The 14,999-nt window shown below is 39.2% G+C and overlaps 1 protein-coding gene across 7 annotated transcripts in view; it reads left to right on the top strand.

Moving 5' to 3' along the window:
- Nucleotides 1–365: 365 nt before the first annotated feature.
- bcas3.L (breast carcinoma amplified sequence 3 L homeolog) overlaps nt 366–14,999 on the top strand; it is a 603,015-nt gene continuing 588,381 nt past the window's right edge. For 3 of the 7 annotated variants that reach the window (XM_041582223.1, XM_041582226.1, XM_041582227.1), the window contains exons 1-6: nt 730–951; nt 4,056–4,096; nt 8,046–8,137; nt 9,005–9,059; nt 10,117–10,192; nt 12,010–12,116. In XM_041582223.1, the coding sequence (XP_041438157.1) occupies nt 8,067–8,137; nt 9,005–9,059; nt 10,117–10,192; nt 12,010–12,116 (309 nt within the window). In that variant the 5' untranslated portion in view covers nt 730–951; nt 4,056–4,096; nt 8,046–8,066. Of the gene's footprint in view, nt 646–729; nt 952–4,055; nt 4,097–8,045; nt 8,138–9,004; nt 9,060–10,116; nt 10,193–12,009; nt 12,117–14,999 lie in introns of those variants that run through there. The other 4 variants (XM_018246837.2, XM_018246842.2, XM_041582224.1 and 1 more) reach the window with 3 other exon arrangements.

The raw sequence follows: 14,999 nt of genomic DNA, 5'->3' as shown, positions 1-14,999 counted from the left end.
ATCTCCCAGTTTGCCCCAACCCTAACACTAGCCATCGTTTGTGCAGCTTGTTTATGAACACCACAAAAAGATAAACATTAGATTAGGTAACATAATTAGACAAAAGTGACAAACTGAAGAGGATCAGCTGAAGAGGATCCTAAACTCTCAGTGGAAAGCAAATAATCCTTTTGCAAGGCTAGTCTACTTCAAGCAATAGCACACAAATGTTAACTTAAGGCATGCAATCTAGCTTTCATTCTGAGAGCAGTATAGTATCACTTTAAAGCTTCACTGTTCTATGTCACACAGTATAAGGTGAAACCTATGTCACACACACATAGTATACACAGTGCATCTCTGTACATCCCTTTGCTTAACTACATATATTCAAAACATTTTTCAGACTTGAAACTTGAACTTTAATAAAATACGATAGTGCGTGATGTTCGTCTGGCCAGTGCTGTTTATCAGGTCAGTCCATAGAAGAAGCAATACGTTTCTGCTTTGTCACACACACATTGCAGAAGCCCACTGAAGGAGACGCGCATTATTTTGTTAGCAACACGTGCACCCTCCCGACCTCTCGCGAGATAACTACATGTAAACAAAAGCGGATTAATTCAGCAGAGAAGCACTGCTGCCCTGAGCCCAACAGCCAGACGGGTAAGTGGAGCCTTTACCCCTTCCGAGACACAAACACAGCAAACAGGGTCCAGGCCCCGTAGGTCAGCCAATGTGCGGTCAGCGACACGAGCCTCTACGTCACCAATTACAAGAATCCACCCCTTTAGCCTGCCGATTGGCTTGAAACCAATGATTGACACCGGCTCTGGAGCGCAGAGCGCGACTTGATTGGTTGGTTGCTCCTGTTCCGCTTTCCTTGTTGCTGTATGTGTGTATTTGCTGCTGTAACTGGACTGTCTCACAAAAGCAAGTGGGTGCAGCGTGTGGGTGCCAGCTGATAAGAGGGTGAGTGTGGCATGGGAGCCTGAACTGAATCAGTCTGGGAAATAAAACGCAGAACTGTTGGGACTTCTAAAATAACCAGTGCATGTTTATTATGTGACAGGCAGCAATAGGCTCTTGTCTTGAATTCACATGGCTGGGGTGAATTGGGTGACATGCAGCATTCTTTTATATTCTTTCTTTGTGTCTTGCCCTTAGCTGGGGTGTAACAGGGCATAGAATTGGTGTCACATGCCACAGTTTGTTCGTGTAACTCATGGCTTGGAAGTTGGTTTGTCCCCAGTGACCTGAATTAAACTAAGGCTCCTGCCTAGTAGCACTGTCATCTGTGGCACCATCACTGATTGTAATGCCATTTATATATCTCCCTTAAAGGGAATACATGACATTTCCTGCATAGCACAAAGTGGGCACACTTTAAAACATTAAGTAGAAGTTATTGCGCTGTAATCCAGGATAGCTTTCTGCCATGTCTCACAATTATCATCTCGGTGCTCTCTTATATTTGACTTTATAAATGATCAGTGATCTGGTGGCAGAGGAAGCAAAATAACCTATCCCACTCATAAGAAATATAAATAATATCGACATATATATGTGTGTCTTATATTCCATGAATGGAGCTATTTGTTGTACAGCGCTGTGGAATATGGTGGCGCTAATAATTAAGCACACCTTTGGGGAGGAATCACTTTCACTGAAGTATTTCATTGATCGTGGATTGAAACGAATGGAAAGATAACCCTTACTTATAACTGGGGGTTATTTGCTGACACAAGGACCCGGGACCCCTATTAACTTTAAATTACACCCACCACAGCAATAAGGAAACATCATAAATGGAATGTATAGTTTACACTACTTCTTTTCCAGTGTTTTAAAAGAGTTAATCTGATTTGGTTAAAGTCCTTTATAACAAGGTTACTTGTAGCTTATGTAGACATACACAACTTTGCCTATATTCTGGTCTGGATTTGTGGGAAGGCCACAGTGCAGCAAGTTGTTGTACTCGGTGGGTGGACCTCACAAATCTTATAAATATTAAAAATAAAGGAGCTGCACAGGCAACTGGGCAGGAGAATCAAACTACTGCCCAGTAACCAGAGAGGTACAACCAGTGGCATGGTGAGGAGTGTTGCCATTCAGAACGAGCATTTACTTGGCAACAAAAGGGTCATTTAAACATTCCTTTATTAGTACTTTTCTGACGTTACACATTCTAACGTCACATTGGCTGTTTACATTTGTTTGTTATGACCAAGCTTGTCTTCCTTCATGGCAGGAATTTGTGCTATAATGGGTCATTAACCACAGATGTGCAAGTTAAGGAGCAGCAGAGGGTGCAGGCCCCAATGGGGCACTATCCTTACCACTTGTCCTATGGTAGGTGATAAGGACAGTGCTAGCATGTGCCTCCTTCTGCTCTCTGCACAAGCAGTGGGGTTTTAATCATGGCCTAAATAGCTATATAATGATAGCTAGTCTGACAAAGGCCTGGGACTGTTATGGCCTGACCATGTTGCTCAAAATATTGAATGAACTTCTTTCTTTTGCTGTAAGTTTGTGTAAATACATTAACAGTATATAACCCTTGAATGTGCATAGAACATATAACTAGTTAACCTATTGCACAAAATTGCATGGGCCTTTATTAAAGGAGAAATTCAGTCTTCATACTTTATTTTTATGGCATTTCTGAATAGCCTTCTTTTTCTGACTCAGCACATTACCTGGAAATTCTATTGAGTTGTCAGGGTTGCTGATCCAAAACAAGAAAAACAGTGTGCAAATTTTTAATTTTATTAAGAGTCTTATTTTTTTTTGGTGCTTATATTACTGTTCAAGCTCTGAACACCACAGAAAGTGAGACCAGTTGCAAATTGGTTTACTATAAATACTTACAAAGAATAATAATTTATTTTAAGTTGAACTACCATTGTGTACAGTAGTCTCTCTGTATACTTTTTCTTCGAATACCACGAAGGATAGGTTTGCTGGCAGTTTTCTACTTCTTTATCTTTTTTAAATTGATTCAATTTATTTGTTAAAGTGATGCAGTTATTAAAGGTTTTTTCGCCTTTCAGATACCTCTTTCACCCATTTTCAGATAGTTCACAAAAAAATAAAGAAATGTTTCAATTGTTTTCATTCTTATATTTTTAACTGTTTTCTAATGTGGAAGTTTAAAGTTTCATTTTTCACCATCTCCATAGAGCTACTGTTAGAGGGGGGAATCGATTCGGTACACTGTATTAATTTGCTACATTAGTTGATAAATTTCTTTTGCACTGTCAAACATAATCCCTGAGTTACTATAAAGGCAGCTGTTATAATCAATAAAAAGTTGCTATTATTTCCACAGAAAATTATCAACTATCATGTAGCAATTTGTAACAGTTATAAATCTGTTCTTAGATTACTGAGACGCTAGACTGAAACATCAGAGACAGTAACATTAAACTTCAATTTTAGAAAAATGGTCAAAAAAAAAAGAAGAGAAAACAGTTTATTTCTGGTGTACTATCTGGAAACACCTGAACTGGAAAACATATTTGAAAGGTGAACTACCCATTCAAATAATGGTTCCAGTACTGGTTTGTGTTAGACTTGTGCATTTTTTTGAGGAATATCTAATAACATTTGGTGCTGTCAGTGAATAGTTCCCTCTGCAAGTAAATATGGTGCTGAAAATCTTGCCAATCTTTCTGTCAGCTGTTTCCAAAAGTTTGGCTAGATTTCAGCCAGGGATTACAACATATTTTTGTACTGAAACCTGCTTACTTGCTGGTTTCTATAAATCTTAGCCATGTCTTGGAGTGAAACAAAAGGATTCTGGAATTGCTAAATATTAGATTTCAGCTTTGGGAAAAGCACCAAGCAAATAGTCAGATGTATTGTGTAATGGTTGAATACTAATGATGGATAGATTCTTAATTTAATTTTCAGCTATACGTTTATATTTGGGCAGAGCTGTCAGAGAATTACAAAGAAATTAAACAAAATACAATTTAACTTTAGCTATAAATGAAGATAATAATCTGTGGCAAAACGAAAGTTATTTTTGGTAGATTAATTTTATATCTGTACTTTTATGCATTTTTCTTCAGGTCTGTCTATTTTGAACCACATAAATATCTAATATCTGCCAGTAAGTTTTTATTTATTTATTTTTTTGTCTCTTTAATTTTTAAAATATTTGTTTGACTGGATAACTCAAGTAGCAATATGTCTCCAATTAAAACATCTGTCCCAGTGACAAGCCACCTTGTTTTGTTATACACAACACTGTTGTCAGACTAGACTGCCAGGCTGCATTAGCAGTCAACAGGTTGAAGGCCAAACAGTTCTAGTGCCTGATTCATACCAGCACTGCCCTAGGCTCTCCTCGTCTCCTGCCCCCACCCCAACTTGATTAGCACATGCAAAATGCAGTCTGTGTATGCTAAAATTGGGTAGCAGTAGGGTATACCCCATAGCTCTGCCACCAGATTTTGTAGGAAGTTTTCTGGTGGTGGGCTGGGGGCAAAGTTAGCAAAGTCCACCTCCTGAAAATGCCACCAGACATGGTTGCTTATATAGAAATACAGAGATATTATAGTTGTTTTTTTGTTTTTTTTTCTTTAATAAAATGTTCTTTTATCACCAGATGATGGAAAAGATAAGTTTATGTGAAACTTCTGCCTTTTTAGTTACTATGTATAGATTCATAATAAACCTCTCAATATCAGTTATGTAGTAACCCACATGTGGGAGGCAATGAGTAGCATATGTGTGTAGAAAGGGTTCCACTTATTGCCAGTATTTTTCTTGTAGTAAAAATTGCATCATTCGAAATCAGTAGACTTATTTTTATGTACAAAACTGACATCATTGACAGCTGTCATTCATACATACAAGGCTAGAAAAAAACATGTCCGAATGCTTTTCTCATAGCAGGCACTCAGCACTGGATCCATAATATTTTAGAGATTTGGACAGCACTCCACAATATCCAGCAATGTTGTAATCCTAGGCTCTTCATCCTGTGAAGCTACTTACTAGTTTACGATGGCTTAGAATGTTGCTACATTTAATGGTCTGTGCCCTCAGCTTTAAAAAGACCTTTTAATATGAAGCAATGTTGTATCGGATAATCACAACTATCGAAACACCCTTTACTTGCAGCCATTTACATTTTACAGGAAGTGGGGAAAGCGGTGCCTATAAGATGCTAGCAGATTTTATGCTGGTTTCATGTGGGAATGTAAAAGCCAGCATTTTAAAACCCAAACTACTTAACAGTAGTGTAACTCCATTTAAAGGAGAAGAAAAGCTACCAAAGAAGTTTATTGCCAATAAATTAGCCACAATAGTGCAAGCTATAACACTATATATATTCTGCAGAATGCTTTACCATACCTGAGTTAACAGCTCTAGAAGCGCTCTCTGTTTGTTTAGGATAGCAGCTGCCATATTAGCTTGTTGTGATTTCACATTCTGCCTGAGTCTCTTCCTGCTCAATCATAGCTCTGGGCCCAGATTACAGCAGGGAGGGGAAGAGGGAGAGAGGAGCAAACTGAGCATGCTAAAGCCCTAGCGCTGGAGGTTTCAGCTGAAAACAGAAAGTCTGATACAGAAGCCCATGTGTACACAATAGAAGGAAAAAATGCTGTGTTTCTTTTGACAGAGGACTCAGAGCAGCATTACTTTTAGGGTTTACTGGTGTGTTTATATAGACCTTTCTGATAAAGCTTACTTAATTTTAGCCTTTCGTTCTCCTTTAAATTAAATGGAAAGCAGCTGACAGAGGAGAATGACTATCCTGTCTCTTTGCCCCAGTACTAGGATGTGAAATTTCTTACAAGCAACCAACTGCTGTGTGTCACTCTGTCTTCCTTTGTTTTGCTGTGGTGTTAAAATATACAGTCATATGAAAATGTTTGGGAACCCCTCTTAATTCTTTGGAGTTTTGTTCATTAATTGCTGAGCTTTCAAAGTAGCAACTTCCTTTTGCTATATAACATGCCTCATGGAAACAGTAGTATTTCAGCAGTGACATAACATGGATTAACAGAAAATATGTGATATGTATAATAAAATTAGACAGGTGCATAAATGTGGGCACCCCAACAGAGATATTACATCAATACTTAGTTGAGCCTCCTTTTGCAAATGTAACAGCATCTAGACGCCTCCTATAGCCTTTGATGAATGTCTGGATTCTGAATGGCGGTATTTTTGACCATTAGTCCATACAAAAATCTCTCCAGTTCAGTTAATGTTAAAGGGATACTGTCATGGGAACATTTTTTTTTTCAAAATGAATCAGTTAATAGTGCTGCTCCAGCAGAATTCTGCACTGAATTCGGTTTCTCAAAAGAGCAAACAGATTTTTTTATATTCAATTTTGAAATCTGACATGGGGCTAGACATATTGTCAATTTCCCAGCTACCCCAAGTCATGTGACTTGTGCTCTGATACACTTCAATCACTCTTTACTGTCGTAGTGCAAGTTGGAGTGATATCACCCCCCCCAGCAGCCAAACAAAAGAAAAATGGGAAGGTAACCAGATAACAGCTCCCTAACACAAGATAACAGCTGCCTGGTAGATCTAAGAACAACACTCAACAGTAAAAACCCATGTCCCACTGAGACTCCTTCAGTTACATTGAGAAGGAAAAACAGCAGCCTGCCAGAAAGCATTTCTCTCCTAAAGTGCAGGCACATGACCTGCTGGAGTAGCACTATTAACTGGTGTGTTTTGAAAAAAACATGTTTTCCGAAGACAGGATCCTTTTAAGTTTGCTAAGCATGGACAGCCTGCTTCAAATCATCCCATAGATTTTCGATGATATTCAAGCTGGTGGACTGTGATGGCCATTCCAGAATATTGTACTTCTCCCTCTGCATAAATGCATTTGTAGATTTTGAAGTGTGTTTAGGGTCATTGTCTTGTTGGAATATCCAACCCCTGCATAACTTCAACTTTGTGACTGATGCTTGAACATTATCTTGAAGAATTTGTTGATATTGGGTTGAATTGATCCGACCCTCGACTTTAGCAAGGGCCCCAGTCCTTGAACTATTGACACAGCATGATGGAACCTCCACCCAATATGACTGTAGGTTGCAGGTGTTTTTCTTGGAATGCGGCGTTCTTCTTCTGCCATGCAAATCGCTATTTGTTATGACCAAATAACTAAATTTTTGTCTCATCAGTCCAAAGCACTTTGTTCCAAAATGACCGTGGCTTGTCTAAATGAGCTTTTGCATACAACAAGCGACTCTGTTTGTGGCGTGAGTGCAGAAAGGGCTTCTTTCTCATCACCCTGCCATATAGATGTTCTTTGTGCAAATTTCGCTGAATTGTAGAACGATGTACAGATACACCATCTGTAGCAAGATGTTCTTGCGGGTCTTTGGAGGTGATCTTTGGGCTGTCTGTTACCATATAATCCTCTGCATATGCCGCTCCTGTATTTTTCTTGGCCTGCCAGATCTGGGTTTTACAGAAACTGTACCCGTGGCCTTCCATTTCATGATTACATTCCATACAGTTGAAACTGACAGTTTAAACCTCTGAGTTTTTGTAGCCTTCCCCTAAACCATGATATTGAACAATCTTTGTTATTAGAGCTTTTGAGAGTTGCTTTGAGGATCCCATGCTGTCACTCTTCATTGGAAAGTCAAACAGAAGCACAATTTGCAATTGGCCACCTTAAATACCCTTTGTCATGATTGTACACACCTGCCTATGAAGTTCAAGGCTTAACAAGCTAATTCAACCAATTTGGTGTTGACAGTTGTCAGTATTGAGCAGTTACATGCATTCCTGGGAAATGAAAGACATACCACTGTTATCTTTTTTGTTGAAAGTGGAGTAAATTATTATTATTAAAGTTCCCAAACTTTTTCATATGACTGTATGTGTGTGTATATATTTATATAATGTATCTTTCTTAATGTTTCCTTTTGTGTAATTGTAAGATGTCAAGATCATGATGTGGTCTAGTAAAATACAAAATAACATACACTGTTAATTTACTATTTTAATTGACTTTTCTGATATGTGCATTGTTATTCAATTATTGTTAGTTTAATGTATGTGTATTTCAGCACAAAATTTACAGTTGAAACATGACGACAGAGTCGCCTCGGCGTCCAAGCCGATGCACAGGTGGAGTGGTGGTTCGACCTCAGGCAGTGACGTAAGTATATTGTTATGTGCAGTGACAATACAAAACAAACATGTTTCACCACTAAAATGCTATATTCTGTAATTTGTAGTTATTGAGTTATTTAGCAGCTATCAAGCTTGCATTTTCTTCATTCTGGTTGCTAGGGCCCAAATTACCCTAGCAACTGTGAGTAGATTTGAAAAGGAGACTGGAATTTGAATAGGAGAGGGCCTGAAAAGAAAGATGAGTAATAAAAAAAGTAGCATTAACAATACATGTTTTGCCTTATAGAGCATTTGTCTTTAGATCTGGTCAGTGACCCCAGTTTGAAAGATTCAGAAGAAGAAGGCAAATAATTCAAAAACTATAAAAAATAAATAATGAAGACCAACTGAAAAGTTGCTTAGATTGAGCTTTGATCATGGATATGACTGTTTTTTTCTGCTCATATCAAATGTCAATGAGCCTTTCTATGATATTAATATGGTAGATACTATTACTATTATATAGTTCCAGAGACCAATATTATAAGATGTAAAAGTTATATAGAAACTTAATGAGCCATCTAAATATCTCTGTGTGCCTGTCTGTATATCTATTGTTGCTAGATTGTAGTTAGTGCAAGGGAATACCAATGTTTGGAATACCAATGTATATTTTTAAATCTCTCTATTCATAGAAGGTTGCTTGCGGCTGCTTTGCATGGTCCTTTTCATGTTGCTTATAATTTTTGGCCAGTATACTAGTACTTGTATTTATTAGTTGCATAATTTGTCATCTTAAGCAGCAACATTCCTGTGTCTTAATTTTTTTCTATGTTTCCCTTACCCTTTCCTAAACCTGTTTCTATTTTTGTCTACAATAGTTTTCCCTTGTGTTAATAATTTTTATTTTTAGGGAACAGTCATACATGGAAAGCGTTGTCACGTTTCTTCAAGATGTTGTACCCCAGGTCAGTGCATAACTCATTTATTCCTAAATAATTAGTGCAGCACAATGGGGGAGTGGTCATTTACTGGGAACTGGGCAGAAGTGCAACATCACTAATGGGTGCAAGAGCATATGCCTTAGGGTAGGGACACACTGGGCGATTTGGGGAGATTTAGTCGCCTGGCGACTAATCGCAGCGACTTTTCTCCCCGAATGCCTCCCCTCACTCTGCGCCTGGATAAAATGAAAAGTCGCCGGCGCTAATCACACACGGCGATTCGTTTTCCGAAATCGCCCGAAGTTGCCTCACGAGGAAACTTCGGGCGACTTCGGAAAACAAATCGCCGCGTGTGATTAGCGCAGGCGATTTTTCATTTTATCCAGGCGCAGAGTGAGGGGATGCATTCGGGGAAGATTGGTCGTGGAAAGTCGCGGCGATTAGTCGCCAGGCGACTAAATCTCCCCAAATCGCCCAGTGTGTCCCTACCCTTAATACTCACATACACAGAGCATTTCTGCACAGGGTCTGGCTGTGTTCTACAACTTGCGCTACTAATGAGAGAGTTTGGAAATATACATATAAATAAAAATGTACCTACATGCTAGTTCAAATCTTTTTTTTTTTTGCTAATGCCACAGTAATTCAGACTGTCATATTGGGAAAATAATTTTATATTGCAAAAAAAAGTAAAAAAATCAACTAGTCACATGCAATGTCAATATGCTGCTATAAACTTTTGCTTACAATTTACACTACAGACAATTCAACTGCAGTTAGACAGCTGTCTATGGTATACATGAGGCCTTAGTATAATTCTCTTCAAAATGTTTGACTTTACCCAAACTTTACAGTCCAGCATTTCTTCAGGGCCCATTTAGCTCATATCAAACATACAGATGTATGATAATATTTGTGTATATGTCACGCTCCTTTTATTTCCAAGAATATCTGGGAATGAGATGCACATGATGGCTGTCGTTACCACAGTGCACAAAAGATGGAATATGCAGTTGTTGATACCTCACACATTATTTGCACACTTAGTCTGAAAAAATATATTTGTTCCCATAACCTACAGGCTTATAGTGGATCACCTACAACAGAGGAAAAGGAAAAAATTGTCTGGGTCCGCTTTGAAGATGCAGACTTGAATGGTAAATAGACTGGTTTAAATAGTTACTATAAAAATTTTAATCCATAATTCATTTTTTTTATTTAAGTACTTAACCATTTAACTGACTTTAATTTTTATGTTTGTTTATCTTGCTTTGGTATACATATTTCAGATTTGTTTGTATTTCCTATGTAACTAGCAGGCAAGTTTGTTAGGGACATACGGAGCGTTGGCTTAGCTGCTCTCAGACTGCCGATTTTTCAGCAGGCTGAGAGAAGCAGGTCTGCTCCCTTCCACAACTCTCAAAAGTACAGTTCTGCTTGAATGTACGCAGTGCTGAGCAGAGACCTGAAAATGCTTTTGTGTTTTTTGGGCCAATCTCTGCTTTGCTACATGTATTTGCACTCAAGTGGAAGCTGTACTTTTCAGTGCAGAAAGGAGAAGATCAACTTACTCACCCTGCAGAAAATATGCAGGCTAAAAGCAGTGGAACCAAATGTTCCTTGTGCTCTTAGTCTTTTAGGCCTATGGCACATGGGGCATTTGGCCCCTGCTGACCTAAGATGGAGAACAGCAGAAGACAAAATGTTCCTCTCTGCCTGTCACCAAACAATACTGAAAGTCAAATGCTTTACCAAGTGCACAGGGTGCAGAGAGTGGAGCATTTCAATAATAGAAAAGGTGACAGGCAAAGAGAGGCGTGTTCTCTGATTCTGTTCTGTGCTTAAGAGCACCCTGTGTACCATAGGACTTAATATTGTGCTCCGACCAATTGGCTCACATACGGTTCCGACAAAGAGGCAAATTTACTAAAGGGCGAGTTTTCGCCAGTGAACGCTCCGCCACACTTCGTGCCACTTTGCCAGGGGCAAATTCGCTACCACTAAGCTAATTCACTAAAATGCGCCTCTGTAGCCGAACGCTGGAGAAGTTTCGGTAGCTTTAATTCTCCAGCGCGAGCATTTCATAGCAAACTTTTGCTAGCGTTCATTTCTGCCTTTGTTAGTTCTTTTGCGCTTAGGTCAATTTGAACATGGTGGGTACATATAGGTCGTATAGACGGCTTTATTGGAGATATTGGTGCAAATGCTTGAAGATGCCACTTACATTTACAAATGTCCAAGGAAGCTAAATAAACAGAAAAGAGATCCTCTAATGCCCTAAACATGAGCCCACCCTAAAACAAATGTGGCATGCCCCTCAAATGGTTGGGAAAAAAATGTTAACACAAAAATCTTTAATAGTTAGGACTTTTGAAGGCAATCCTTCTATGAAAAAACGGCAGTATAGAACTTTTATGACTTTCCGGCATACAGGATATGATGTCACTGACATAAGATTGAGGAGGAAGTAGCTTCATCTTATCAGTTTGCAAGGTGGAGAAGGAAACTCTGGCGAAAGAGGTAACATTCTGTAAAATTCGCACTTGAAGTGAATTTGCGGAGTAACGTTCGTTCACCTGAGCGAAAATTTGCCTAGCGATAGGGCACAGAACTGCGCTGCCAACAGTCAGCAGGAATGTCCATGGGGATTGGATTTCTGGCGAGTTTTCGCTAGTGACGGTCACTTCGCCCTTTAGTAAATCTGCCCCAAAGAGTGTACGGATATGATTGTTCTGCATATTCGTGTTCCTGTCGACATCAGTAGATTACATTTTCAAACCTGCCTGAAACAACCGATATCCCAAATACATTTTAAATAAGGGCAAGTCAACTACTGTTGCATCAAGTGCAGGCACATTGGGGTACACCCACTTTTAGGAAACCAAATTAGAAGATATATCATTATTAATAATATAAATAATTTGTTTGCAGTTAGTAAAAATGTGTCTTTCATTTGACTTTTTAACTTCTGAAGATGCATATAGGAATATGGAGTTCCACGAAATGCATAGCACAGGAAACGATCCACCTCTTCTTCTGATGATAGGCTACACAGACGGGATGCAAATATGGAGTATACCTGTAAGTAAATTTTTTGTATTTTTGTATCACCATAATGCATTTGTATTGTGCTGATCTAGTGTAAAACTCTGCTTAAAGGAAAGGTTAAATCACTGAGGTGTGGCACCCCCCATTGTTTATAATAGAGCTTACCCTAGAATGGTGCTCAGTGGTGCTTACTGCGAGCTACAAGTGCAGCACTGGCCCAGGTATCTGGTAAGTGATTATAATCACTGGGGGGGGCTAACATTTGGCACCCCTCAGTGATTTAACCTTACCTTCTCCTTTAATTCTGTTACTTATGAGAAAATATGGGACTCATCATTATCAAGATCATGGCTGATTGTGCCCATTGGCTCTTTCCTCTCTTATAATATTTCCACATCTTTAAAAAAAAAAAGGGTTGATTATTCTGTAATCATCATCATTTATTTATATATGTCATGCAGCGCTTTTACAGCTACATATATTGGGTTCCGTATCCGGAAACCTATTATCTAGAAAGCTCTGATTTATGAGAAATGAATCTCATTTTTTAAAGTCCATTTTAAGCATTTATATAATTACATGCCCATGTGGGTTATATATGGGCAAGACTATCACTACACTGAAAGATTTAATTGGAATTCATAGATCAAGCAAACTATTGAAGGAAGGCAAACCACTGTTCTAGTGCCTAAACATTTTTTAACATTGACATTCGTTGCCTACCTTTAAATGTATGGCTATTGACCACCAACCTTCCCTGGCCAGAGGCGGCAATAGAGACATATCTATGTTCAATTTGAGTCAAATAGGTTGCCACATTACTTTAATTTCCTTGATGCTTTGATTATGTGTCTTGTAGGTCCACACACTTTTTTTCAATTTCTTTCTTTGCTTTTGGCACCCAGCTTGTGGAGAAGGACAACAGCCTCCACTGTATTTTAGGTCTGCACCCCCATCCCCAAGCATGGAAATGGGCATAGACTCTGAAGAGCATATTTGTTTACTTTATGGGGCAACATGCAGTCTTCACGGGTTGCCTGGGTTTTGGCCAGTGTGCCACATTGATTAACAACCATATGCCATTTACTTGTGATGGTTTCTCATTGTAGTCTGACACATGATTTGGGCATCTATTAATACATTAATATTTCTGGGAATTGTGGGTGCAGTCTGGTTGCCCCAGTGAGGTTCTGAGTAAAGGTGGCCATACACGGATAGATCCGCTCGTTTGGCGATGTCGCCAAACAAGCGGATCTCCCTCCGATATGCCCACCTTGAGGTGGGCAATATCGGGCTGATCCGATCGTGGGCCCTAGGGCCCAACGATCGGATCCTAGCGTTCGCCAAACGGGCGGTCGGATCGCGGGACCGCATCAACGAACAGATGCGGCCGTGATCCGACGGGATTTTTAATCCCATCCGATCGAGATCTGGCCGACTTTCGGCCAGATCTCGATCGGGGAAGCCCGTCGGGGGCCCCCATACACGGGCCAATAAGCTGCCGACACGGTCTGTCGGCAGCTTTTATCGGCCCGTGTATGGCCACCTTTACACTTATAAGCTTTGCTAGATTGGCCTCTGCTATATGCTACTTATCCAAAAACAAAGATTACATGCACCATCCACATATGCAGCCATTTATAGTTCCACATTAGGGGTGTGCAGGGAAATTAGTAATACTGACTACAAACAAAAGAATGGAAAAAGAAAAAACCCATAATTGCACCATCCCACTGTGTATGATTGAACACTTCTCAAAGAATTTTTTAATAGTATGCCTAAGAATGCAGAAATTCATGTAAACTGATTAAAACCAACAAGGGGAACCCCATGGGTTTAACGTTCAGACTTTCATTACTTTCTTGTATATTTTACGGAATGAAAACATCAGTTAAAGGAGAACTAAAGTTTAACTAAAGAAGTAGGCTAGAAATGTTCTACATTATGTTTTAGGCTTCTGAATCAGCCCAAGGAAACAACAGTCCTTTGGCAGGGAAGATCTGTGCCTCCAAAGATGCCACAGAAGCTCCCCATCTTCTTTTCTGCTGTCACTTACTGAGCTTAGGGACCCACTCACAATATACAGTACTCATAGAATATAAATGTCACTGTATAAGACTGATTAGTAATTAATACAGATAATTACTACATGGCAGCTCAGAAACCAGTGCAACTAGCATCAGAATCAGCCTTGTAGCATCATCTTATATTTCAGGACAACCTAATTTTCTGCTTGAGAATTTGCAACAACTCCTAAGCATAGCTACTCAACAGTTGCTCAGAGCCCACTTTCCAAGATGGTGACCCCCTTTGACAAGTTTGAAGTCCTGGATCATTGCTGCTATTAAGAAGCTGAAACTTTAGGCTGGTACATGGACGTGCAGTCCCTCAACTTGAAAGTTGTAATCTCCCCAACAGAGGAAACGACTGACATGCATTTAGCTTAGCATCACAAGTTCAACTGGTAGCTACTATTTCTGCCTTATATTCAGAAAGCCATGCTTCCTCCAATGACATACAAGGGAGGCTAATATTACATAACCAAAACGAGAGAACATGGTAAATCTTACTACTAGGACTTAGAGGACAAACAAAGAGCCTGCCTAACCTAACTCACTTTATATAACCATCTACTGAATACTCTGTGTACTACAGGATACCACCTAATATTAATATGGCAAAAAATGGTCACTCTAATATCAACCATTAACATACTGTTTCATAGCATTTACTGCATAGCATTTACATAACATTTTAATATATGCAGATCCTATGGCTGACCCTTCTGCCACCCAATTCTTTATATAGGTCCTTAGATTCACTTTAGTATTTAAGCACTCGAAACATATACTAGGTATGCTTTTATTGGCTTCTATGTATATCAGCTTTTATCTTGATGGTTCTCCCGCCATTAAC

This window comes from Xenopus laevis, chromosome 2L (assembly GCF_017654675.1).
Source record: "Xenopus laevis strain J_2021 chromosome 2L, Xenopus_laevis_v10.1, whole genome shotgun sequence".
Classification (NCBI taxonomy): Eukaryota; Metazoa; Chordata; class Amphibia; order Anura; family Pipidae; genus Xenopus; species Xenopus laevis.
The sequence above is the reverse complement of the archived record's forward strand: the minus strand, read 5'-3'. Positions and strand labels throughout refer to the sequence as shown.